Consider the following 25561-nt stretch of genomic DNA (forward strand, 5'->3'; position numbering starts at 1 on the left):
TTTCAATTGAAATTCAATCTTAAATGCTTCTTGAGGTGTATGTGAACCTTAAATGGAAGGAATGGAGTTGATATATCTTGTTATTCTTATCTAATTCTCATGCATATGTTGATATTGGTGTGCGATTATGAGAACTTGTGGTGTGAAAAGTCTCATGATGTTTAGATTAATTATGTGAGAGTTTATGATTGGTGAATTGATGATGAATTGATAATAAGTTGAATGAGATGTTGTTTTATGATTAGAGTTGATTTTATGTTGAGATTATGAGATTCACATTCATGAGTTTTTGGTGAGTTGCTTGGAAGAATTTAATATGTTGAAATGTCTTGCTATACTTATTGAACTAAAGGTGGGATCATGAGTGTGATGAACATATGAATGTTGAATTTATGATATTATAACCTATTATGGTGTTGAGATTGACGAATGAATTTGTGATGGCGTATAATTCTTGTGGATGATAATCTTGTTTTGAAAACCATCCATACATGTGAAAAAGAGTTAACAATATCCTTTGAGATGTTTTTACTATTGTTGGGAAATTTTATACTTGGGAGGGTGATTTTCATGCCAGGACTTTGTCTCACTAAAGCAACCTGGGGGTCTCTCCTAGTGGGGTATCTTCTTGAATATCACCTCTATGTTTTGAATTTGAATGACATTTTGAGGTGTTGAGAACTAATTCCTAGGGGGATTAGTGACCTTTTAATGTATATGAGATGAATTATTGTTGATGGTGAAACTTGGATCCTTGAGATCTCAGAATCTCTAAGAATCTAAGTTTAGTTTTTGGTTGTGAATAGGCTCATAAGTTGAGGGTGTTAAGAAGTTCCTTAACCTAGTGTTGGAGGTTGTCGGCGATGACTAACGGTCAAAGAGCCTATAAAATGGATGGGTGAATGAATCCCTAAATAAGTTAAGGTCTTTGTAACCCTGGTCAAGGTAAGACACTACTCACACTCCTCCATTTTCAATAAAATCACACTTCCTTCATAAGGTTAATTTGAGTTTCCTTAAATGGTTAATGTGTAACTATGTTAAGGGATGTACTCGGGTTAATTGCTCAAAAGGTGAAATCTTCATGGAGTCAAGTATATTTTTGTTGTAGATGATTGATGGATTGAATCATGGTGATAATGATTGATTGACTGATGATGTTTGATGGTTGATTCATGGTGATGATGATTTAACTGTTAAGTTGCATATTGTTTTAGTATGCTTATTTTTTGTAAGTTAATCCTTGCATTGTTACACGTGCGGGTCGTGCTTGTGATGATCCTATATCTGACATACATGGGAAGCAAATGGATAGGAGGTGAAGCCGCATCTTTGGAGACTTCATGGATATGCGTATCTGACATAAAGACGTATTATATTTTTTTTCCTTTTTAGAGTTATGTATAGTGTTGACCAAATCAAAATTTATGTAATTTATCCTTATAGTTTGATTTATGTTTATATTTGGTTTACCCTTTGGCTTTTGAAATGTGGAAAATTTGCAAATACTTTTATAAATAAATAAATTAAAGAGTTTTATATGAATTAAAATAAAGTTTTTTGTTTGAGTTAGTTTTTAGTTTCATATAATGGAGGTGGATCCTTATACAAAAACAACAATATTTTTATTCCGTTAAATATTCACTACTACAAAAAAGCATTTAACGACGGTTATTAAAGGCCTTCAACGATGGTTAAGAACCGTCTTTATATCCAACGTCGTTGAAAGTCGAGATCTTTCACGATAGTTCTCACAATAACTGTCATAGAAAAGTCAATCTTTCTAAGATGATTCTTACGAAAGAACCGTCTTAAAAGACATCTCTTCTAAGACGGTTCTTTCACAAGAACCGTCTTAGAATATATACCTTCTAAGACGTTTCTTAGAAGAAAAAAAATCGTCTTAGAAAGCATGTAACAATAAGATATTCGAAACTATCTTCATATGCACAATAACCACTTAAATTGAAAACACATGTAACAAACATATTGGAAATAAAATTTCCTAAGCATAGTATAGTCCAATAAGATATTTGAAACTATCTTCACATTTCACAAACCTACTAATTTCCTAAGCATAGTATAGCCAACAAATCTGGTTTTGTTTTATCTTTTTTGCTAAGTACTTGAAACCAAAGAGATCAAGATTAACGTTGAACCATATAAAGCTAAGGTGGGTTTCTGTCTAGTGATTAAGATTTTTTTTTTCTTTTTGGACAATCATCTAGATATAGGGGTCAGTAATCTCTATCCATTTATATGAGATTTAACCTGCTAGTAATGAAACTTGTTCTTGGAAGGAAACTCAAGATAATTATAAGTTTCCTATTTTAGTCTAGGTCTACAATTTAAAATATTTCTCCTATATTTTCCTTTACCAGGTTATGCTTACAGTTTTGAGATGCTTGGAGTTGGGTGATGTACAATACTTGCAGTTACATCCACAGATAAATATAACTTGCACATTGAATTTTCACAATGTGCGTGCCAAACTCACAATATGTAATCTTAACAATTTCTACAATTTTAATTTGAAATTAGCTGAATATAAAATTGTGATAGTAGACTATATGAAAATTAACAGGGTAAATCAAGATACAGAATACAAATGGAATACACTTTTTGTTTCCCCAACAAGTGGTAACAGTCCATGGCTCCATGCAAAATCAAATTAACAAATGACAAGAAACAGATTAAATCCTAGCCAAATAAATGGTAAAGATCCACAAGCAGGAAGTAATATAGAAAGTTAAATAATAACCCATCTAATTGAATTTTATTCTTACAGAAACATCAAAAACCAACACATTACCTTCCAAATAACTTTCCCGTGGCAAGTGTTTTTCCTTGAACATAGTAGTCCACACTTTCAGTAACCTCACTCAGAAGATCAGTAGTTTCTAGTACCTAATCACAAATGGCCAAAAAACATGTCAACGTATCTTCGTGAGTAAACAATAACATATTACCATAATTTAATTTCCAATATTTGTGATGTGAGCAATTCCATTGAAGTGCTAGAATATAGAAATCAAGCACACAGAACCACCATTAAAAAATATAAGATAACGATCAAAGAAGCATGAAGATAATTAAAAAGGAACAAAGATAACACATGGGGGGAGCTGCTAAGCAAGAATGAAGCCTCAGTCTAGCAAACTTTTGTAGTTAAATTTGATGTTGATGCTTGTTGTGCCAATGTTATCAATCATAGGATTGTTTTATTAGTTTTGTATTATTGCCCAAAAATAAGGTATTTGGTTGTGCCTATGATTGAGTCTTCCCTTCAATTTACCATAAATATCAAAACCCAAATTTCACTAGCACTGGCAGACCAATTGAATGCCTTTCCTATTGCCAGAAAATGGATCTTTCCTAAAAACTCACAAGTTTATTTTTAATTGCCAATCTTTCAACACTTAATAGAAACTCAAAACTAATGGTTTGTGACATATGGCAAAAAACCTTGTTTTTCAATTTAGATAATTGCAAATGAATGTTAACCCACTTATTAGTACGTTATTTTTTTCTATAGAAACCTATTAGAAAATTACTCCCATTTTTTAAGACTTCTTAATATCAATATTAAATAAATTAAGAGTTATAGCTAATATTCTTATTTATATATTTTTAATATATATTTTTTCAATTAGTATATATTTTTATTCATCAATTATATATAGTTATTATCGGTGCATTAAAATATACAAAACATTTAAAATATACAAAACATTTGAAATTAATTAATGTGCATCATAAGAGGATGTCAAATCAGTGCATGAAAAGTGAGAGGTAATGTCAAATAATTGTAAAAGTCCATGCCTAGAATTATTTCATTTTATATGAAGAGTACATGAAAGAGAGAAAGAATCACCACCTACTGTCAGGTGTAACAACATAATTGTTCAAGGCCAATGCACAAGAAGCAGACTGCAAAAATAACCTATATAATTAGCTTATTCCCTATCTCTTGTAAACCAAAAACAGTAAAATGTAAGAATGCACACAAAACTACAATTAAATATCTTTTCAATTTAATAGAAACTGAAAAGACATTGCATGATTATGCCTAGGCAACATGCTTACCTAACTGTGATAATGAATAGTGTTAGCACTAATTACAACAACGCCACCTATTGGTGCAGACATGTTTGCCAAAGATGGTTTCTATTTCATTTTGTTGCTTTTTGATTAGGCCCCATTTTCATCCCCCTCCAACACACCACAAAATTAAAAAAGAAATAAGAATACTCATATTTTTAAAGAAACTTTTAATATTGATGTTACTAGCAACAACCATGATTCTATTTTTTTTTATCAAAAACTAAATCCAAATTCCATCTCATGAAAGCTAGTATTTTTATTTTTTACCATATATAAATACATACTTAAGAGACAAACAACAACAACAACAAAACCTTATCCCACTAGGTGAGGTTGGTTACATGGATAACACAACACCATTCAGCACAATTAAAAATCAAAGTTATAGAAATACATATTTAAGAGACAAGATGATAAATATTAATATTCTCTTAAACTCACCATGAACAAACGTAAAATATTTTACATGCCTCATATCCAAGTCACATAGGTTTATCATATAAGATGACTCAATACGAGCAGCAACTGCTCCTGAAGATCCCAAGGCATCATCCTCCCCAACTAAACCAGAACCAATCTGACAACAATAATACATGGATAAAAAACTTAAAAGAATTTTTTCCAATTGTAAATACACTAACAAAATGAATCACAATTGATTTATAATCAATTAGATTTTAGAAGTTGGGTGGATTACAGAATGCAATGCTAGGTTACAACATTTGCAGTTAAAAGCATTCTGGCTATGATGTAGCTTAAGCAATAGGCATACATGTATCATATCTTTTCTATAGTTGTTGACCATTCAAAGAAAGATGTGATAGATCTGCACAATCAAGAAAATTTATTATTATGGTTCAATAAAGTCTTTGTCACTGATCTTTAGTTTCATGGTCAAATTTTATACAATAGCTCCATGAGTATATGCAATGTATTGCAATATGAGAGGAAATAGTTATGATTAATTTATACGATGTAATTTCATTTTGAAAACAGTAAAGTTGATTGGGTCATTAAACTACATACAATTAGTTGTATTGAGGATGTGTAACATATTTGATTTTAAGATCTATTGATTCTTGAGAATGTACTATTAGTATTATGGTAATTTGAGTCATAGCTTCGCTTTTCAAAATTAGTAAACAACAGTTCAAGTAACTATCCTAAAAAATTATGGCATTCCTCTCTAACCAAAAGCATAGTACCAAATAACTGCTCGTATAGCACACTAATGGGATCTTGCTGTCTTAACTCCTAGTCCAATCAAAACCACTAAAATGGCATGAGAAATTGCTCTCAAAGACCTAAATCCTCTTTGGAAATCCAGTTTCCCTAATTAAATTAAAAGTTTAAAACTAAAATGTCTGCACCATAAATGTCTTACTGTTGTACATATGTATTTTTGATTAAAAAAGATTTCTTAAGAAAAAAGGAGAGATACATATGCAAAAGGATAAGAAATTCTCAAAAATTATACCAAGTTCCTAGACCCAAACCTCCTCCTTTATGGGGATTGCAAAATTCCCAACTAAGAAAAGAAAGAGAGACATAAAAACAAAACAAAGATGTCTCTAATTAACCCATTAACCCCCTACCAAAGAAGACCCTCATTACTTTCTCTATACATTGTGCAATAACAACTGGTATGCATAAAAAGAGAGACATGGTACAGTAGGATACTATATAGAGAAACCTGACCAGTGAAAGAAATTTACAAAAAGAAAGCACCCTTCAATATGTGAAAAATGTAGCATACTTTATCATAACTAACATGTTCTCTCATGCATTAAAATTCTGGATTCTAGCATGAATAATTCTTATTGTCGTCTAGCATGAATATTAAAGCTACTATACTAGTGTCCTTACAAATCAGTTGAATCATAGATTATTGCTTTGTCATAAAGTTATGCTCCCGATGGACCTGTGGCAGTAGGTTCAACACTCTGCTCAATATTCTTGGTAGAACAGGAAAAGGAAAGAATCAAAAGCATGTTCGCAGTCATAAGTCTATAATGTCAAAAGACATAAGAAAGAATCAAAAGCATGCTCATGGTCCAAATGGCTTTCTCTTCTTTATTAGGTAGGAATTAAAAGAAGGAATTACACGTTTTCTTTCTTCTTTTTTTTACTATCTTTATAAAGAAAGGAGATAAATAATGTCGGTGAGACCACATGGGTAATGGTATCTCATGAGTGCATGTTGTTTGGAATGTTTGCTCGAGAAGCATAAGCTTCAGAAACTTACCATTTACGATTACACTTCACATGACCCTTTTCCAATTAAACAATCCTCCCCCATTGGTTAATTTATTTAATGTTAATTAAAATGATACCACTAATAATAATACACTAACACACATACTACCCACCCTCATTATCATCTTGGAAAGCAGCCCACTTCCCACATCAACGCTAATCACACAACTAACACTTCACTATAATATCAGCAATACTATTAAAATAATATTCCCAGCCTTCAAATTAAAATAATCTAAATTCCACGACAACAACAGCAAGAGCATTAATTCAACACCCACAAAAATTGAATATTCAATTCCCCTAATGAACACAATGAAATGCCTAAAAGGCAAGAGCAAATTAAATACAGTATTCCTACACCAGAACAATCAAATTGCATGAATTCAATAATTAATTAACTATAAACTCACACAATTAAGTAGCAAGGAAAATTCATCAAACAGATAAATGAATTAGGGATTTCAACAACATCGTACCGTGTAGTAGCGCAGACAAGCTCCCAGCGGACATGTAATCATAAACGAGCAATTTCTCGTCCTTGAAAAAGTAAAAGGCTCTGAGAAGAACCACATTCTCGTGCTTAATCTTCCCCAGAACCTTCATTTGCATCTCAAACTCTTTCTTCATCACCACAACATCCTTCGGCCTCTTCACCACCACGGTGGTTCCTTCCTCCAGCACCGCCTTATACGAAGTCCCCACGCTACCCTTCCCCAACACCTCCATCGAAGCCCTCAACAAATCCTCCAAATCAAAACTGTAAATTCCCCCTTCGAAGAACACGAGCTTGTTCCTCTCCGCCTCCACCAAACCCCCAGTTATATCCTCCTTCGACGACGACGTCCCCGCCTCCGCCGGCGTGGCAACTCGCGCAGCCACCACCGGCTTCGGCGACTTCACTAGTTGTCTCCACCGCCGCCTCAGACACAGTAACAGCAGCAGCAACGCCAAGCCGAGAACAGAGCCCACAACGATTGCGACGTATCCATGGCTGCAGACAAGTTTGTTGGTTCAGAGTTAGGGTTGATAAGTATAATAGCTGCGAATAAAGGGAAAAGAGGGAGCAGTCGTGACTTTATTTCCCTAACGTTTAAAAACAAAGATGGTCCTATATAAAATTTGTCATTGTATGCGTCCGCACAAATACATCCTAAGGCGGTTTTATAAATAATCATCTTAGAACAGCTCATTGCCTTTGTTTTAAATCTCAATATTTATAAAAATGTCACCAACATACTTTCTAAGACGGGTCTATAACAATCATCGTTGGAATCGCGTCGTACAAAATAGTTTTTTTTAGTAGTGATTTCTCAATCAGTGTGCATTAACATTAAACAACTAAAAAAATGGGATGAAAAGAGTAAAACATAGTTGTTTAAATTTTTTTAATTAATTTAGTTGACAAAAATATTTTATCAGCAATATTTATATGTATTTTATTATATTTGATGATGATTATATGAAATATTATTTTAATTTAAATTAAAAATTTAGAAAAGGAGTTATAAAGTAAAAAATATTTAATTATATGAAATTAATTAATAATATATACACTGTTCATTACCAAATATAAAAATGAAAATTTATTACATAAAAATAAGTAAATAAAATTATGTTTTAAAATGGAAATTTTTTAATGGAAAGTTTTCCAAAAAATAATTTAAAATTACATTTATGCAATTAAGATTAGTTTGTTTTAAACAAAATGAGTAAGAGTACTATAAGCTAACAGTCTGATTAATTTTGAAAGAAAAAAAAACAAACTGATTAATTTATCTACAAAGTAGATAAGAACAAACAACGTTGACATTTCTTTGTGGAAAATAATCATTAATAGTTAAGTAGATCTGTATTGGTACGTTGCTTTTCTATTTTCTTCTTTAATTCACAGAAGTTGCTTAAATATACCAATTCTTATGATTGTGACGGTTGAAAGGGAGCAAAACCTGCGATATATATTTTAAGTACAACATAAACTGAAACAATAGTATTTTTTTAACTTGTAGTAAAAAACAATAGTGATTTTAAGTAGGACTTAAATTAAAATAATAGTTCCTTCAAAAGATAAATTAAAATAATAGTAATTATTTTATTTGAAGAAGCCGATATTAAAAATAATCTAACACTATAATATTTGGTAAATAGAAAGTAAATTTACACATAAAATATTAGATAGAAGATATACAAAAGATTCAACAATTTTGGAAAAAAAATAAACAACACTTTTAGAAAAAACTTAAATGTGTTTGAGGTTCCAAATAAATGATCGATTTTATTTTGGGTCTCCAATAAAAAAAATTATTATATTGAATTCTTGATATATATTGATTCTCAATCGTCAATTAAATGATGATGTAATATTACCTCAATGACTAATTTATATCGGAGAAATTTGTTTTCAAGGTTACACGTTAAATTGCTTATATAAAGACTTTTACCTTTAAAGACCTAATGAAACCATTGTGCATTAGGACATGCACAAAGGACAAACTAAAATCCCATGAATAAGTTGTTATATCCCTTAAGTGAACAAAGCATCTCATGTGGATATGTTGTTACACTCCTTGAGAATTAAACTAACTCATGTGGATAGGTTGGTATATCCTTGAGAACTAAATCAACTCAAGTGGATAGATTGTTATATCTCTTGAGAATCAAATCAACTCATGTGGATAGTAGTTTATATCCCTTGAGAAATTTTCTTACCTCTCGTGGATAGGTTGTATCCCTTGAGAAATGAATAAATTCCATATGGATAGACTATCACATCCCTTGCTAAGGGTGAACAAGCACCCATCACCCATGTATCCCTATATACTATTGAAATAGTATAGACTATAGAGTAATATAATAGTGGTAGAGATTACATGCAAAGCTTTTTTTGTCTAACCTTTGTTAATGTGAATGACCAATAATGTGTTTTTGTTATCCTTCCAAGGCTTTATCTTGTTGAGTGTGTGCGAGATGATATTATAATATTTGTGAATTATTGCCTAGGTAATGTCTTTATTTAAATTGTTGTACATTGTAATGAGCTATGGATAAGATAAATATATGTAAGATTCGAAAAATTGATGTATGCATAGAGTGGAGGACTATAACTTGTGCTAGCATACTTTTGTATGTTCTTGGGTCTTCTGGTTGAGTTTGTACGTTTTGTCATAGTGGAAATGTTTAGCCACGTATAAAGAAATTGTATGGATGTGTGAGAGTTGTCACCAAAGAAAAATGGTCCCTTTCTAGAGTTGTAATGTTAAGTTTTCTCTTGTTTTTTTCTTCTTACCTATGGTCTTACATTATTAAAAAATAGAGCTTCTAAATTGATTTTATAACACATTTTATGACGGTTCAAAAATTGTCTTTGAAGTCATTATCGACTTAAAAAATCAACTTTCTAAGACGATTTTTTAACAACCGTTTTAGAAAACATTTTTTTCATTCAATACACCAAAATCATAACCAACCAAAAATACCTACTATCATTTCATTTGGGTTATTAACTCAAATAATATCTCACTTTTGTATACAATGTTTTACACTTTTAGAGATCAAATCATCAAAATAATAGTTTACTCAAGCTTAAGTTGCAAAGATACTAAGTACTAACCAGAATCAGGTCCTTCTTTGTCATCGGTGACAATGTACTGTGATGACCCTGTGATTCCAGGCACTCACGTATTCCCAATGCACCTTCTACACATCCAACAAAATTTGGATTCAATTTAGCATATTCATTCCCTTTGTAGAACACCCCCTCAATCTTCTACTTTTCACCTGAGGCTTGTTCTCAATCATAGTGGAAAAAATAAAAATTAATCACGGTTATCATGCATAAACAAAGTTTTGAAGAATTAAATATTAATCATAGTCACGTGTACAAATAATTAAATAATTCAGGGTGTATAGTTATGGTTGTGTGTGGTAACAACTGTTTCGTGTGTTGTTGTGTGGACTTCGACTAGGTGCGGTTGTGCTAGTGTGGGATCACTCATTTTGAGGGTAAAGTTTGATTAGGATATAGCAATAAAAATGATACAGCAGAGAAACTAAGAAGAGTAGTAGCTAGTGAAATATTTGTTATTGGAGTGAGTGTTGGAGAGGAAGTGTGTTATATAGAAAATTGGGGTTGCTGGGTTATGACACGTACATGTGAAATGGTGAGTAGGCCTTTGCACGATGAACATGTTTCAGTTAGGCCCCAGTTAAATACATCAAAAAAACTAAAATAGATGACATAAATAAAGACAGACAAATGAGAATAATATATTTTTTAATACATTTTTTGCTGAGTGAAATTTGATTTAGAAGTATAAAATTATGGGAATTCAACTCTTTATTTAATCATTCCCTGACTTTTAATAAATTTTAAATCCCTTGGTTTGGTGCTTGCAGCCTCCCCTGGACAAATGAGAATAATAATAGGGTCAGTTTTTGGTGCCTTTCAATGTTAGAAGTATAAAATTATGGGAATTCAACTCTTTATTTTCAATACCCCTGGACAAATGAGAATAATAATAGGGTCAGTTTTTGAAAACATTATTTTAGGCAGCATGATTCTTGTTGGGGTATTGAAAATAAAATACATTATTTTTAATCTATTTTTTTAATAATTGTACACAAAATAATGTTTTCATTATTTCCTCTCTGTAAAATCATTAAAATTAGGAAAGAGATTAAAAACAAAGTAACGGTTTTATAAATTTAAAATAAAAACAGAAAATAATGTTATCTAATGTTTATATACAAAAAAATGATAATAAGAAGAAATATTGGGAGACGGAAGAACACAAAAGTGAGAGCATACCTCGCTTCGCTGGCTTGAGAAGGGATGAACTAACCCTTTGAATCATTATCAAGAACCCTTTGCAAGAGAAACTTTACTCGCAACCCCAACATATAAATGAACTATATAAAAAAAACATATAAAATGAATAAAGCCAAAGACTCAAATAAAGAGTCATGAATTTTATATTTGTCAAGACCTTCTAATTAAGTACATTTCCTTTGAAAAGTCCATAGGGCACCTAACATCAGTTACCACAACACTGGCAACATTATCTCATATCTTCTTGCACTCACACTTTGTAAGTTCCGCGAATATCTTTATGTCTCTTTCTTGTTGAATAGTTTATTACAATAAACAACACCAGCTACAGCTGTGCCCTCTGAGAAAAAAACCAAGACAAACTTGATTATGATCACTTTTAAGCTCATTTATTTCCCTTATTCTCCCGACAATATGACTGGTCTAGTGACCTTTTAAGATTTAATCATCTTTAAACCTCCCAAATCGAATAACACTTGAGAATTTGAAAGTGAATAAAAAAGATAGATCAAAACAAAAAATCAGAAACCAACCTGTTCTAGGAACATAATTGTGATTGTTGCAAAAAAAAAAAAAGAACACCTGAAAATGGCTATAAATGAATATAAAAAAATTGTCTAAAATTTTAGGCACATATCCCATAGATGAACAACACAGGCCTTAAGTCTCCATATGTTTGTTTCCTAGATTCACGTCCTTTACCAAATAAAAAACATTTATTTTAGGCAACTCCAAACATAGTAATTAACCTCACACTGCAATTTATCAATTGATTTTTGGCAAAATTCCAACTACTTTAGAGTTTGAAAACAATGGCTAGAATAACATATTGAATGTATTGTATGCCTGTGCATGTTCATGAAATAGAAACCTTAATCACAATAAACATCTTTTAGCCTAATTCAATAGATAGATCTAAGAAGAGTAAGATATGATAAGTATCATTTCCAATAAACATTGCCCAACCTAATCGATAGATTAAAAGCAAGATACAATAGACATTATTTTCAATAAACATAGTAAATTATAGCAAAACCCATACGTGTAGGCTAAAGTAAAAAATAAAATTATAATTATGTCAACTATATAAGGAAAACTTACAATTTCAATCCAATGATTTTTGTATTTACCATACCCATCTTTATCACCCCTTGCTCTCTCTTTCTTCAGAAAGAGTTGAACCCCAAATCCTCCATATCAACATAAGCTACAAAGCTTTTGCCGACATCAACAATTGGTTTACACCAAGAAACATGCATTCTTAAAATTAGAGACAGAGATAAATAAAATAGAAAAGTTGGATAATGGCCTTTGACTCAACAAAACAAAAGTTACGAAGCAACTTGAAGAATGGGAATGAGACCGTGCAACCATGGCAGCCACAATAGCGAACCCCAAAAAATAGTCAGAAAGCACAACAACAATAACAACATGAGATAAATCAAATCCAAATTAAAACTGAAAAAAAAAATAGCCATATTACCTGAAGAAATCAAAGGGAAAAAAAATGAAGTAATAGGTACACAAATAGAAAATAACAAAGTTTACAATGATAATTTAACACACCTCTAGGGTTTTGCATAATTTTTGTACTGAGTGCCACCGCTTCTTCCTCTTTTATTCTCCTTATCCTCCTCCTGAGCACCAATGATGTCATTTCTCTCATTTTCGTTCATGTTGTTGCCGATGGCGCATCACAACCATGCATGGAGGAGCACCACACTCCCAATCTCACAAATCCCTCTCCCTTTCACCTTGCCCCTTCCAATTTAAGTTAACACTTCAGCAAAAATAGTTTGAGAGAAAACTAACCCGCAATAGCGTAGAGCCCCCGAGAGAGGAAGAAAAAAAGTGGCGCGAGAAAAGGAAAACACAAAGCCTTGCTTCCTCTGCGTCTTTGCAGATCTGAGAACCAACACAAACCTGCAATAAAAAAGGTGAAGTAAGAAAGAGTGAAAAATAAACATTCGGAGAGAAAACAAAGAGAGAGAGAGAGAGAGAGTGTGTGTGTGTGTGTGTGTGTGTGAAATCGAACTTGGGTTTGATTGAATAGTGAGCTAGCGAGTGCGCAAGATGCGGTTGACATCGAGGAGGGTGTGGTAGGGCTCTGGCGAGATGTTGAAGGCCAACGGGAGCTCTGATAGGATGATGAAGATGTGGTCCTCGTTGTCGTAGTGTGCATCGTTGTTGTAGGTGAAAAACATACAAAGAAATTAATTAAAGAGTGAGAGAGAGATAGATAGACAGAGAGGGATACAAATAGGGTTTTAAAGCATTCGACAACAATTATACAAATAATCGTCGTTGAACACGACCTTCTAAGACGGTTTCTTTAGAATCATCATTGTTGAAGTTGATCATATTACAAAATTACCACCACACACACATTCTAAAATGGTTATTGAGAATTATTGTCGTTTTCCAATCATAGAATATAATTTTTTTAGTAGTGCTACTTGACAATAAGTGGTGGATGGAAGGAAGGCAAGACATCCGAACTACCCTAGGAACACCAAAGGTGAACAAGGTATAAGGCACAATGAGATCATAATGGGGATAGTGGAACTATGAAAGGTTAATACAACTTCCCTAGTATTCCCCTACTTTAGTGACTCTATAATGTTATATATTGAGAATACAAATGTCACTTTTCCTAGCCATTGAGGTTAGCAACGAAGGTCATAGTTTAGTATGCATATTAGGAATGATAAAGATGTCACTAAATATTTATTATATCTTATGTATCATCCTCTATTGGGATGGGTCTAGTAGTTATGTTGAATGGTTGAATTCGATTTCAAACATTATAATTACTTAAATACTTCATTTGGTCGTATATTTAAGAAACAAACAATTAATTCATTAAGATCAATAAAAGTATGTAAGTTAACTAATTTTCATTAATAATGTTGGAAAGTTAAATTTTATCCCAAAAATATCCATAGAATTAAATGATTTAAATAGTGGTAATATTTAATGACACTATACATAAATTTAAGGGATGATTTTTATTCACCAATGAATGTGGCTTATATTGCTAATGGGTTAGCAAATGCATCCACCTCCATTAAGAATGAGTGAACACCTTATTAATAGAATTCACAATAAATTAAAGGATATAAAAAGAGAATTAACCATTAATACATTTAAAAGTGTGTCCATGTTTCTTATAATTAGACTTAATAATAGAGTCAATTGTTTGGTATAAAAAGGACCGAAGGAAGTATCTATCTATAAACCTAATACTATTTATTCACAATTGGAGCATGCATATAATCTTTTGTGTTTTTGATAAATGTATATTATATGTCCATTCCCTAATATCTCATACAATTTCTTATCAAGTAACAACGAATAGGAGATTTATGTTTTACAATATTTACAAATTTACATTTGAGAAACTTCTTTTACTTTTTTTTAAAATTGAAACACACATGTGTGTAGATTGCTAACCTACTCTCATCTCTTTTTTATTTGAAGTATGTTAGCAATCTACACCTAAAGTTTAAGACCAACAAATCAAAATCTCTTTTATTTTAATTAATTTATTTCAAGGATAATACAAAAATTTAATTAATACTGTCTTTATTTCTATTTATAAGACTTAACTTTTTAAATCTAGTTATTCTTTTATATAATACTCAATCAATATTAACTCATGCATTAATTATTCCGACTAAAATATCTCTAATTAAAAAAAAAGAAATTGTATTGATAAACATTTGGATAAGAGATAATAATATTAATTATAATATAGTTTTAAAAAAATGTATAAATTTAGGACATATTTATTACCATAAAGTATATTAATTATTTTTCTTAATATCAAAGAAATATGTAATATAGAAATAGAGGTAATATTTAATTTTAAAGAAACGGATTTCACTATTTTGTCTCATATCACGATGCCATCAACGGCCCCAACACGTCGCTTGCTACCATTTACGAACCTCACGAGTCTTTATTCATCTCATACCGTTGTGCATCCGGAACGAACCTCACACTGCTAACACCCTGCAACCAGAGCACCATTCATCCATAACATAGAATAACCAGAGCCAACAAAACCACTAATGAATTTATCACTACCAATTTTTTTAATTTTTTTTGTTTTCGTAAATTAAATATGAATCTTATTCTATTGGTAACATAAATGGAGACAATAGAAATGATCGAAAACCAAAATTAACGTTTTCACAGAGGATGATTTTTGCTGGTATTAATTTCAAACACTATCACAAACTCTAAATTTGATACTATAAAATCAAATTTCACAGATGTGGATAATGCTTAGTGTGTTGCTCATTCAGCTCCTAGGTGGGTTTCTTGCATGTATTTAGTCTGCAGGGTCTCAAATTACTCTTCATGTTGATGGTAGTTGTCAAGGCAGATCCTACTGGTTATGAAGGTTTGTTGCATGACTCTAATGGGGTCTGGATTCGCGGATTTTTTTTAAGGATATAGGGATTGCGGATATTGTTAAAGCTGAGTTGATGGCCCTGTTTCAAGGGTTGAATGTTGCTTGGGAGTTCGGTTATGCTGACATTCTGTGTCTCGGATTCATTGCTTGTTATTCATCTTATTAACCTGCCACTTCTAGGGTTTCATCATTATTCTACCATTGTTGAAAACATTATAGACTTCATGAAGGAGGATTGGAGGATTCAGTTGGTCCATTCCTTGAGAGAGAAATATGTGTGCTAACTTTTTTTTATTGAAGTTGTAAATTCTCCCTTGTACTTGCATGGTTTGCTTGTAGCGGATGCTATGAAGATTCCTATCCTTAGGGAGTAGTTTTGCTTTCTTTGGTTTTTTGTTTGCACCTTTCTCTTATATTACCCGAAAAAAAAAGTTTAGCAATTCAAAGCAAGCAAACTACAATCAATCGAAAGTAACAGTAAAACTAATATTAAAACAATTACTCTCTTTTTTTCTTTCTTTTTATTAGTGCCCACATTAACAAAAAATAACAGGTAAATTGTTTTTAATGTTTTAGTGGTCGATGGCATCGTGAGAGAAGAGAGAATAGAATGAAGAGTGAAATCAGTTTTAAAAAAATTAAATATTGGTTAAATTACTTTATTATATATCCCTAAAATACATTAATTAGAATAAAAGAGATTGTGATTTTTCGGTACTTTTAGTAGAGGTTGCTAACATACTCCAATTAAAAAAAAAAAGGTGGAAGTATGTTACAAACCCCATACATACCCGCGTGCGTGTGTAAATTAACTATTAGGTACTTGCAAATGTAATCACTAAATGTGGTCAATCCTTTGTTTTTCTTTACGCAAAAGCACACAAGCTGAACTTCTTTCAAAAGGTTCCATGTTTTATAAAATATAACTCAAGTCTACATAACTTGTGAAAATTTTATTTGCATTTTCATTAACTAAAAAATAATAAAGGCTCATTTTCTTTACTTTTTGAATCAAAGATAAGTTAGGTTCTATTCCTGACTTACGTTGTGTTTGGTAGGAAGAGAACAAACGAAAAGGAAGTTGGTAGATGAAAAAAAAAGTGAGAAATAAAAGTTTTTTTGTTAAAGAAAAATAAAGTAAAAATGAAGGGGTAAATATTTAAATTAAATTTGTTTGATATGTAAAAAAGGAAAAAAAGAGAAATAAATTTATAATAAAAAAACAGTTTTACCTTCCATAAAAAAATAAAGTTTTTCCTTTCAACATGTGTGCCTTAATTTTTTTAAAAGCATAGTTTGACTCTACAACTTGAAAATAGGTCATATAATTGATTATGTATATGCTATAATCAGTTATATGACTTTGATAGAAAGTTTCAAAGTTTTGCAATATCAAAAATTAAAAAAAGACACAATTTCAACAAATAAAAATTGACTATGCTGCAAAGCATAATTGATTATGCTCAAGCATAAGCATAATTGATTATGATGGGGGCAATATCTACAAGTAACATCATGAGGGAATAGGTAACAAGAGCAAATAAGTAATCACACAAAAATTGTTTTCTTTGCATTTTGGAGTAGATATGTTGTAGTGTGGGACTCACTATTTTTTAAATAATTTGATCCAATTTCAATGTTGCTAAACGATTGAAATCTTGTCATTCTCTACTCTTCCTTATTATTCATTTTTCGTTCTATTTCTCTCAAAACAAACAATGTTAGGGTGTTAGAATATCGCAAGGTTTTATTAAAGTATGTTGGAATACAAATATGAGGTGAAGTTTCATATCAGGTAAGAATGGAAAGGTTGAACACTATATAAGTGATAATAAGACCCATAAACACGAGTCTTAAGGTTTTGAGTTAAAGTGTGATGTCAGATTCACTTATGTGGTTATCCGATGGCTCATTGGTAAAAATTTCTCTGATGTTTAACTCCCTTCAAAATTTATAACAATTGGTATTAGAGTCGACGATTTGACTTGGTGACTGACTCAGACAAATAAGATGGTGATTGTGGATTCATGGACATGGGATCTCTTTTATCGAAAGTCTTCCTAGTGAATGAATCCATGTATGGAGGCCAAACACCGTGTCCTGTGGCTATAGCTTGGTGGAGAGCACAGTGACACAAGGTACTAGGACATGTTGGCGACAGTGGCCAAACGAATTGGGCAACCACGATTAACCTTTAAGGGTTATCATTTTGATACTTATGATTGAAAATGATTTCCACTGGAGGGGAGGATTAACCATGGTCCTTTGTTTGATGAGAGAATTGTTAGGGTACAACCAAAGTCTCACATCAGATAAACAAGGGATGAAACATGAGTTTATAAACACAAATATGTTTTAATTAGTATGAGGCCAATCATGATGTTTTTCATTCAAAGTAAACAACATCATATAAGTGAGGATAAGGCCTACATAAATTCTTAAAAAAACTTAAATTGTGATGACAAAAATACTAAATTTTTTATTAAGAAATAAAAGTTAAGGGTGACGAAGTTGTAGAAGAAGGAGGCAAAGAGGAGTGAGAGAGAAGGGAAGGGAAGAGAGGAGAGAATGAGGATATTGTTGGAGGGAGAAAAAAGGTAGGAGAAAAGAATACAGAGAGCAAATAGGACGAAAGGGGGAGTTTGGCAACAACACGTGCCATAAAACAGCCGTTAACTTTGCCATCCCACCAGGTCAGGCCGCAATCCAAACGGCGACTCCCACCCATCCCAATTACCACGTACACCCAACCTTCGCTTTATTTTCTTTTCTTTGTCTTTTTTATTTTATTTTTCTTTTTATTATTATAAATAAACAAACAAATCTCACCCTTGCATCGAGTGTTCTATTGACACAACACGAAACACACACATGACACAGCAACAACAGCATAGCCACAACACAACCAAATGACACCCACAAAGGAGGAGAGAAAGAGAGACGCTACTACTACTACTACTACTACTTCCCCCTCTCTCGCACAGCCCTGAAGCTCCAGAACCCCGTTTTGGAATTAATTCGCTTCTCTTTAATCTAAATTCGTAAGCTTTTCTTCTCTGTCTTTGCTTTTTTTCTTCTAATTTTTTAGGTGGGGATGTGGGTTAATTCATGTGTTTTTTTTTTTTTTTTGGCTTTTGAGTTTTATTTTGTTGGGTTCTTTTTTTCAGTCTTGGAACTGGAAAAGGGGAAAAGGGTATATGGGGTTGCTGCCAATTTAAATTAGAAGTGATCTTCTTTACTTTCTTTTCAATTTTTTATTATTTAATTTTCTTATGTTGATTTGTTGGAGGGTGAGAAACTTTGTGCTTTGAATTTGGGCATGCACGCTGTCATCTTGATTCTGGTTTTATTTTTATTTTTTTCAATTCGATTAATTCTTAAAATTTTACCCTTTTTTTCTTAGATTTTTATGCCGATTCGTCTAATGAGATCTGGTTCTTGGATGTGTTGTTGGAATTTTCTTTCTGGTGATCGTGTGTGGTTGGATGTTGTCAACGTTTTCTTGTTCATAGTCTTGTTTCTGATCTGTGTTCATGCTCTAAATTTTTGTGCCAAATCATGATGGACCAATAGGGTGTTTGTGATTCAGTATACACTTTCAATTAATGGGTGAAGATTGTTAATCTGTCATATTTGTTTGATTATTTGATTGTTGTGAGATGTGCATGTCTTGTTAATGGATATTATTCTTTGTGGCACATTGAAAATTGATGTTTGTGGTTTTAGCTTAAAATTGTCTTATGGTTTTTGGAAGTATTTTTGTCATCGGTATATTGGAGTTGTCCTGCTTATTAGTTTTAATTTTGATGGATGAAAATTGAAAAACAAAAATTTTTTTGGTAACCAGGTTGATTCTTTCCGTTGACATGTTGGAGGGTCCAACCTTTCTTGTTTCGAGGGACTTACCGAGCTCATGTGAGCAAGAGACCAGGTGGATTTACAATTCCTTCTGTGTGATGGAGCTCGCGAGCAATAAGCGTCAACTGGAACTAGAGGAAGAAGCTGTGCTGACAAAGTCATGCAAGCTTTCAGATGCTCCAGAGGAAGGAGAAACGAAGATGAACTTCCAAAATCTTTCCCTATCAGTCAACCAAGCAAATGATCAAAACCATTCAAGTGATCAGTCTGACTCAAGTTCACTTATCTTCCAACTTGGTCGGGACATCTCAATTAATTGTCTCCTACGATGCTCAAGGTCTGACTATGGTTCGATTGCCTCATTGAACCAAAGTTTTCGATCTCTTGTCCGAACTGGAGAGCTTTATAGGCTGAGGCGACAGATGGGTATCATAGAGCATTGGGTTTACTTCTCTTGTAATCTCCCTGAATGGGAGGCATTCGATCCAAACACCCGTCGATGGATGCGCTTGCCTAGAATGCCCTCTAATGAATGCTTTATCTGTTCAGATAAGGAGTCATTGGCTGTTGGTACGGAGCTTCTTGTCTTTGGAAAGGAAATAATGTCTCCTGTCATATACAGATATAGCATTTTGATGAATGCGTGGTCATCTGGTATGATAATGAATGTTCCTAGATGCTTGTTTGGTTCTGCCAGCCTTGGAGAAGTTGCCATATTAGCCGGAGGTTGTGATCCACGTGGCAACATCTTGAGCTCAGCTGAGCTTTATAACTCAGAAACTGGAACGTGGGAGCTTCTCCCAAACATGAATAAAGCAAGGAAAATGTGTTCTGGTGTATTTATAGATGGGAAATTTTATGTCATTGGTGGGATTGGAGTAGGTAACTCAAAGCAGCTAACATGTGGTGAGGAGTTTGATCTGCAGACAAGAAAATGGCGAGAAATACCCAACATGTTCCCCAGGCGACATGGAGGAACTGAGGCGACTGAGGTATCGGCTGCTGCCGAGGCACCTCCTTTGGTTGCAGTTGTAAATAATGTATTGTATTCTGCTGATTATGCCCAACAAGAGGTAAGGAGATATGATAAAGACAATAATTTGTGGTTCACTATTGGAAGATTACCTGACCGAATAGTTTCAATGAATGGCTGGGGATTAGCTTTTCGCGCATGTGGAAATCGCCTAATTGTTATTGGTGGGCCAAGAGCTTTAGATGGAAGGGTAATTGAAATCAATGCTTGTGTCCCAGGTGAAGGTGTGCCAGAGTGGAACCTGCTTGCTAGCAGGCAATCGGGGAGCTTTGTGTATAACTGTGCAGTGATGGGATGCTGAGGCATTTGCTTTTGGTGAATAGTGCTATATGGATTTATTCTGAATGGAAATTAACATTCTTCAATTTCAAGGAGAGATGATTCTGGCTCTTGGGTAATCAGCCCACCTTTTGGGGTAAATGTTTAGTCCTATTTAGAGTAACAGATACAGTTTTAGAAGGTTCACAAAACTGAGTCTTTTCATTTTAAGTTATCATGATGGTTTTTCAAATGTTGACACCATGACTGGTGAATAATTAGCTCTTGGTACATGTTGGGGTTGCAATCACCTTTTTCATAAGTTCAATTGAAGTGTTGCAGAATTGTAACTGGTCTCAGTTTTTGTCTTTTTTTTTTTTTTGCTTTCTGTTACCCCTTTTTAAATATGTATTCTAATTGTCTTCAGATCTTCCCAAACCCTGTTTGTGTTGCCTGTTATTCACCTTCTCCTCCCTAAGTTGCAGAAGAAAATGAGACATAAGGAATAACCTTTTCTTTCTTCTGTCTTTTGACTTTTGCTTTAGTATGTCTTGATTGTTTCAGATGACAGTGCTTAATTGCACCATCCAAGCCGTATCATTCTGTTTGTCTTAATTTGAGACAAACAGAACTCAATCAAGATTGTGTGTGCTTCTATTCTGGTAAATCTAGGTGAATCAATGATGTTATTTTCAATTTAATTAATCATAAATAGCCCCACAAATTGTAGGTTATAGAAAGCAAATAAGGAGATTTGGGGGGTGTATTTTATTTTTGAACATTAATTATCAAGATGAGGGCCAATGAAGTTAGTTGTAGGTCATAGCACTTACACGCTTCAAAGATATAAAGCTGAACATGGAATGTATTTTGGATGAACATAGATTGATATTATTCATACATGATCATGATCGTGATCTTGAGTTCATAATTGATAAGGGATTGTAATTTTGGGTTATGAGGACAACAATCTTCTAGAATTTGTAAACACTACTTTGGCTTTCTTCCTTGCTATCTAGAGATTGTGTTTATAGAACGTATTTGATGATTTTCAATGAAGTTTGTGCTGATAGGATTGAATTTCAATAAATGTAATACACTGGCTGGTTTGTAGGAATAAGAGTTAAATGCAGTTAGATATTTTGAAGAGAAAGTTTTTCTGTTAACAGTTGAAGCAACCAAAATATAGTTTATTCAAATCATCTGGATGTAGAATGATCTGTTTTGAAATTAGCAAATAGATTGATACCATATGTCTATTAGCATCAACCAGACAGAGTTCATTGAATGGTCGAGTCAATAATTATTAGAAAATATAAGACTTAATCAAATTTCTGTGAAGATTCTATTTTTCAGTTCGAGCTAATACTTAAGTTTGTTTAAGTGATGGTTGTTTTGTTACTGACTCAAGCAGCTTTTTTATTATGTATAACCTGTTATGGATGTAGGATTAAATGCCTGAAAAAAGGTCTGGCATGCTGGAAATATACTTATCATTGATCACGTACATTTCTGTGCTGGATGATAATCCATTGTACATATTGGAAAGCATTATTTTAAGCTAATTAGTAATAATTACATTAAACATGATAATATAGGTACCTAAGTTTATTGATTTTTATAATATATATAATTTCCTTTAAACATATACGGATGATTTTTTATTGGTTGATAGTGTAAAATCTTTTATATCGACAGTATGTGTCTATTAAACTATTTTCACTAATGCTTGCTTTCTGTAGAATTTCCTATCTATTACTTGAGTTCTTGATTTGCTGAATTTATTTTGGTTCCATGTAATTTTTTTTGGTTTCCTCTTGGTTTTCTGAATCGGTTGATTTTATGGTGCACCTCAAATCCAAGCACCAAGTTTGAAAACATAAAAATTCTTATATGAAGTTACACACACCCACATATCTCTTTTTCCTTTTGCTTTTTGTTTTCTTTTTTCCTTTTACCTGGTTGGATAATGTGTGAAATGAACAATTCCCGCATACAAAAAAATAGTAATAAATAATATAGTTGTTGCAGACAACATGGGAAGTACATATTGTACAATGCAACTATGCAAGTAATGGAAACAGACGGTGATGTGTGCCCCATCTACATGTGCACAGACCCATGATGAAACTGTTACAGTGACACGTGGGAGGGGGGTGGTTGATTATCATCTAATGCTTCGCTCATGTTGTGAACCTTTTTTCTCTCTACTATCGTACTAGCTTTTGTATTTTGTACTTCACTATCTGGGAGGTGTTGTTTCAGATTTTGTCTAAGGCTGATTCAAATTTTATAAATATAATAAAGAAAACAAGAAGAATAATAAGAAACATGCAAAACACATAAAAAGAAGGAAATGTAAAGAGACAGCACATAAACCCAAAACCAACAGGAAAATTGCATTACGATGCCTGTTGTTGTGTTCAGGACGTAGATTACTTAAAAGAAAGGGAGAGACATGGACAAGGGTAGTTGTTTTTTTCTTTCTTTTGGAAACATAGATTAGAGTAGAGACTATGAAGTCTTATTTTGGATAAACTTTTTGCTAGTATTTATAAGAGAGAAAAAAAAAAGATAAAATCACTTGAGTTTCTTTCATAAGTTAAAGTTAACTTATATACTTAACTACCATAAAATAATTATGTACTTAATTTTTATTAAAAAAATCATTTAACTTCTTTAAAAGTTTGGAGTATTTTTAAGTTGGTTTTAACTTAAGAGAAAAATTCAATTTATTTGATCTTATTTTCTTTTATTATAAGTGTCATGCAGAATTTTATCCGGATAGGATCGGAGCATTTTTAAGATTTGGGTCAATTTGTTACAAATTAAAAAAAATGATTTCAATCTTATAATAATTTAGTGATTATTTAAAAAGCTGATTCATGTTTATTTATAAAAAAAAAACAACTGATTTTGAGAAGTTATTGTTTTAATCAGATTTTTTTATTTCTGATTATTTTGAAAAATTAAACAAACACATGAAAAAATTTAAAATAATGATTATATTTTAGAAATAAGTGATTCTCCTCTTTATTATATATAAAAAGGTTGTTTTCTTGTTTGTCCATTGAAATTCGGTTTACTGTATCTTTGGATGAGATTCCTCTTTTTGAACTTCGGTCGCAACAGTAATAATGCCATGGCCCAAAGCCCGTTTTACTGAAGGAAAACGTTTTTTGTGGCATTCTACGGTTTGGAGCTTTCGAGTTAGAGAACCAGTTTTAATGTTTACCTTGGATCAATATCGTTACAATCCTACAATGAGTGAGGAACTTGCAAAACTGCTGCATTTGAATAATGTGGAATTGGATCATAGTCATCAAAATGTTCGTAATTATCTGAGTGAAAGAAATCTTGAAATATTTTAAGATGCTAGGGCTACTATCAGAAAAATTCAAATGGATCACTGTTTTTCAGTACACTTGCTGCTTTCAAATTATTTAGGTAAATTATATTTTTCATCTCTGTAAATTTTATAAATCCGGCTTTAGTTCTTAAAAAAGTATGACTTATTTTTGTTTCTTTAATTTAGAAAATTCAACTTTTGGTCCTCAAAGTGTATTTTTTAAAAGTTTATAGCTGTCATTAAATATTAATTATAATCAATTTAAGAATAAAAAATGAAGTATTTCTAAATTAAAGAAAGAAAAACAAGACAATTTTTTAGAACCAAAACCGATTTAAAAATTTAAAGAAAAAAACATATTTTACCCCTTTATTTATTTTCCTGTTTATTGTGTGCATAGGCATCTATGGTCTATGTCAAATTAGACACTACTCTTTTTTTTTGTTTTTTTTTAAATTACAATTTTGTTCACCCATCTTGATTTAGAATTTGAGTTTCTTTAATTTTTCTGCAATTTTAATCCCTACATTTAAAAAAATTTATAATTTTGATCAAATCCTCAATCTTATGTACACTAATCATTTAACTTAAGGGTTGACCAATGATGTATCAATATTGTGATGAGGTAAAAACTAATATTTAATATTTGAAAATATTTTAATTAATTAAAATGTAAAAAAATTATGCAAAATTGAGTATTAAATCAAAAGTACCAATTTTTTAAAATTTGTAGACAAATTTTGGAAAAAAAATAGAGAAACCATAATCTCGGATAAAAATTAAAAGATGACCAAAAATTACAAATTAATTTTACTTGAGAAAAGGGTGAAATTTCTAAATTCTTATGCTACCTTGTTTTTGGAAGTTACACTAAATTCTTAGGCTACTACCTGTGCTACTTGTCAAAATCATAAAAGCATTTGTTAAGGAAGTATTTAGAATACTCTTTATAAATCTTATTGGAATTTATGAAAATAATCATTATTTATATATATAGTCTAGACTACAAATATTTTTATTCTATTTGAGTCAGGTAAAATTATTATTGGTTACAAACTTCTCTCTTCAAATATTTAATTATTTAAGGCATTTGTATATCTAAAATATTTAAGGCATTTGTATATCTAAAGCTCTTTAACTTGAAATAATCAGTTAAGCTAAAGAAAGCCTACACTTATTTTAAGTATTTATATAAGTATTTTACCTATTTTTGATCAAACTTGAGGTAAAATTTAAGTTTAAATATATTTTTATCCCTTTAATTTAGTGTTTTTTTACTATTCAAAACACTTTTTTAATTATTTAAAGCACTTTAAAAATAAAAAATTAAACAAACATATTTCTTACAAAGACTAAAAATGAATTTTTTTCAGAGACAAAAATAAATAAAAAAACTAAACGAAAAAATTTATTTAAACCTAATTTTTTATGTAAATTCAGTTTAATGAGGTTATT

General features: G+C 31.8%; 2 protein-coding genes across 3 annotated transcripts; one reads left to right on the plus strand and one right to left on the minus strand.

Annotated features, from left to right (window-relative positions):
* Positions 1-2600: 2600 nt before the first annotated feature.
* LOC114416529 (probable inactive receptor kinase At2g26730) lies at positions 2601-7485 on the minus strand. 2 transcript variants are annotated; one of them, XM_028381430.1, is made up of 3 exons: positions 6840-7485; positions 4546-4681; positions 2601-2907 (listed from the first exon to the last, which is right to left on the minus strand). In XM_028381430.1, the coding sequence occupies exons 1-3, from the start codon at positions 6933-6935 to the stop codon at positions 2891-2893; spliced, it is 249 nt and encodes an 82-aa protein (XP_028237231.1). In that variant the 5' UTR covers positions 6936-7485; the 3' UTR covers positions 2601-2890. The 2 variants fall into 2 exon arrangements, with proteins under 2 accessions (XP_028237231.1, XP_028237230.1); XM_028381429.1 differs by lacking the exon at positions 4546-4681 and having other exon boundaries at positions 6840-7483.
* Positions 7486-18156: 10671 nt separating this feature from the next.
* LOC114416530 (F-box/kelch-repeat protein At1g74510-like) lies at positions 18157-21424 on the plus strand. The gene is made up of 2 exons (XM_028381431.1): positions 18157-18649; positions 19456-21424. The coding sequence occupies exon 2, from the start codon at positions 19475-19477 to the stop codon at positions 20798-20800; it is 1326 nt and encodes a 441-aa protein (XP_028237232.1). The 5' UTR covers positions 18157-18649; positions 19456-19474; the 3' UTR covers positions 20801-21424.
* Positions 21425-25561: the final 4137 nt, after the last annotated feature.

This window comes from Glycine soja, chromosome 6, assembly GCF_004193775.1.
Source record: "Glycine soja cultivar W05 chromosome 6, ASM419377v2, whole genome shotgun sequence".
In the NCBI taxonomy this organism is placed as follows: Eukaryota; Viridiplantae; Streptophyta; class Magnoliopsida; order Fabales; family Fabaceae; genus Glycine; species Glycine soja.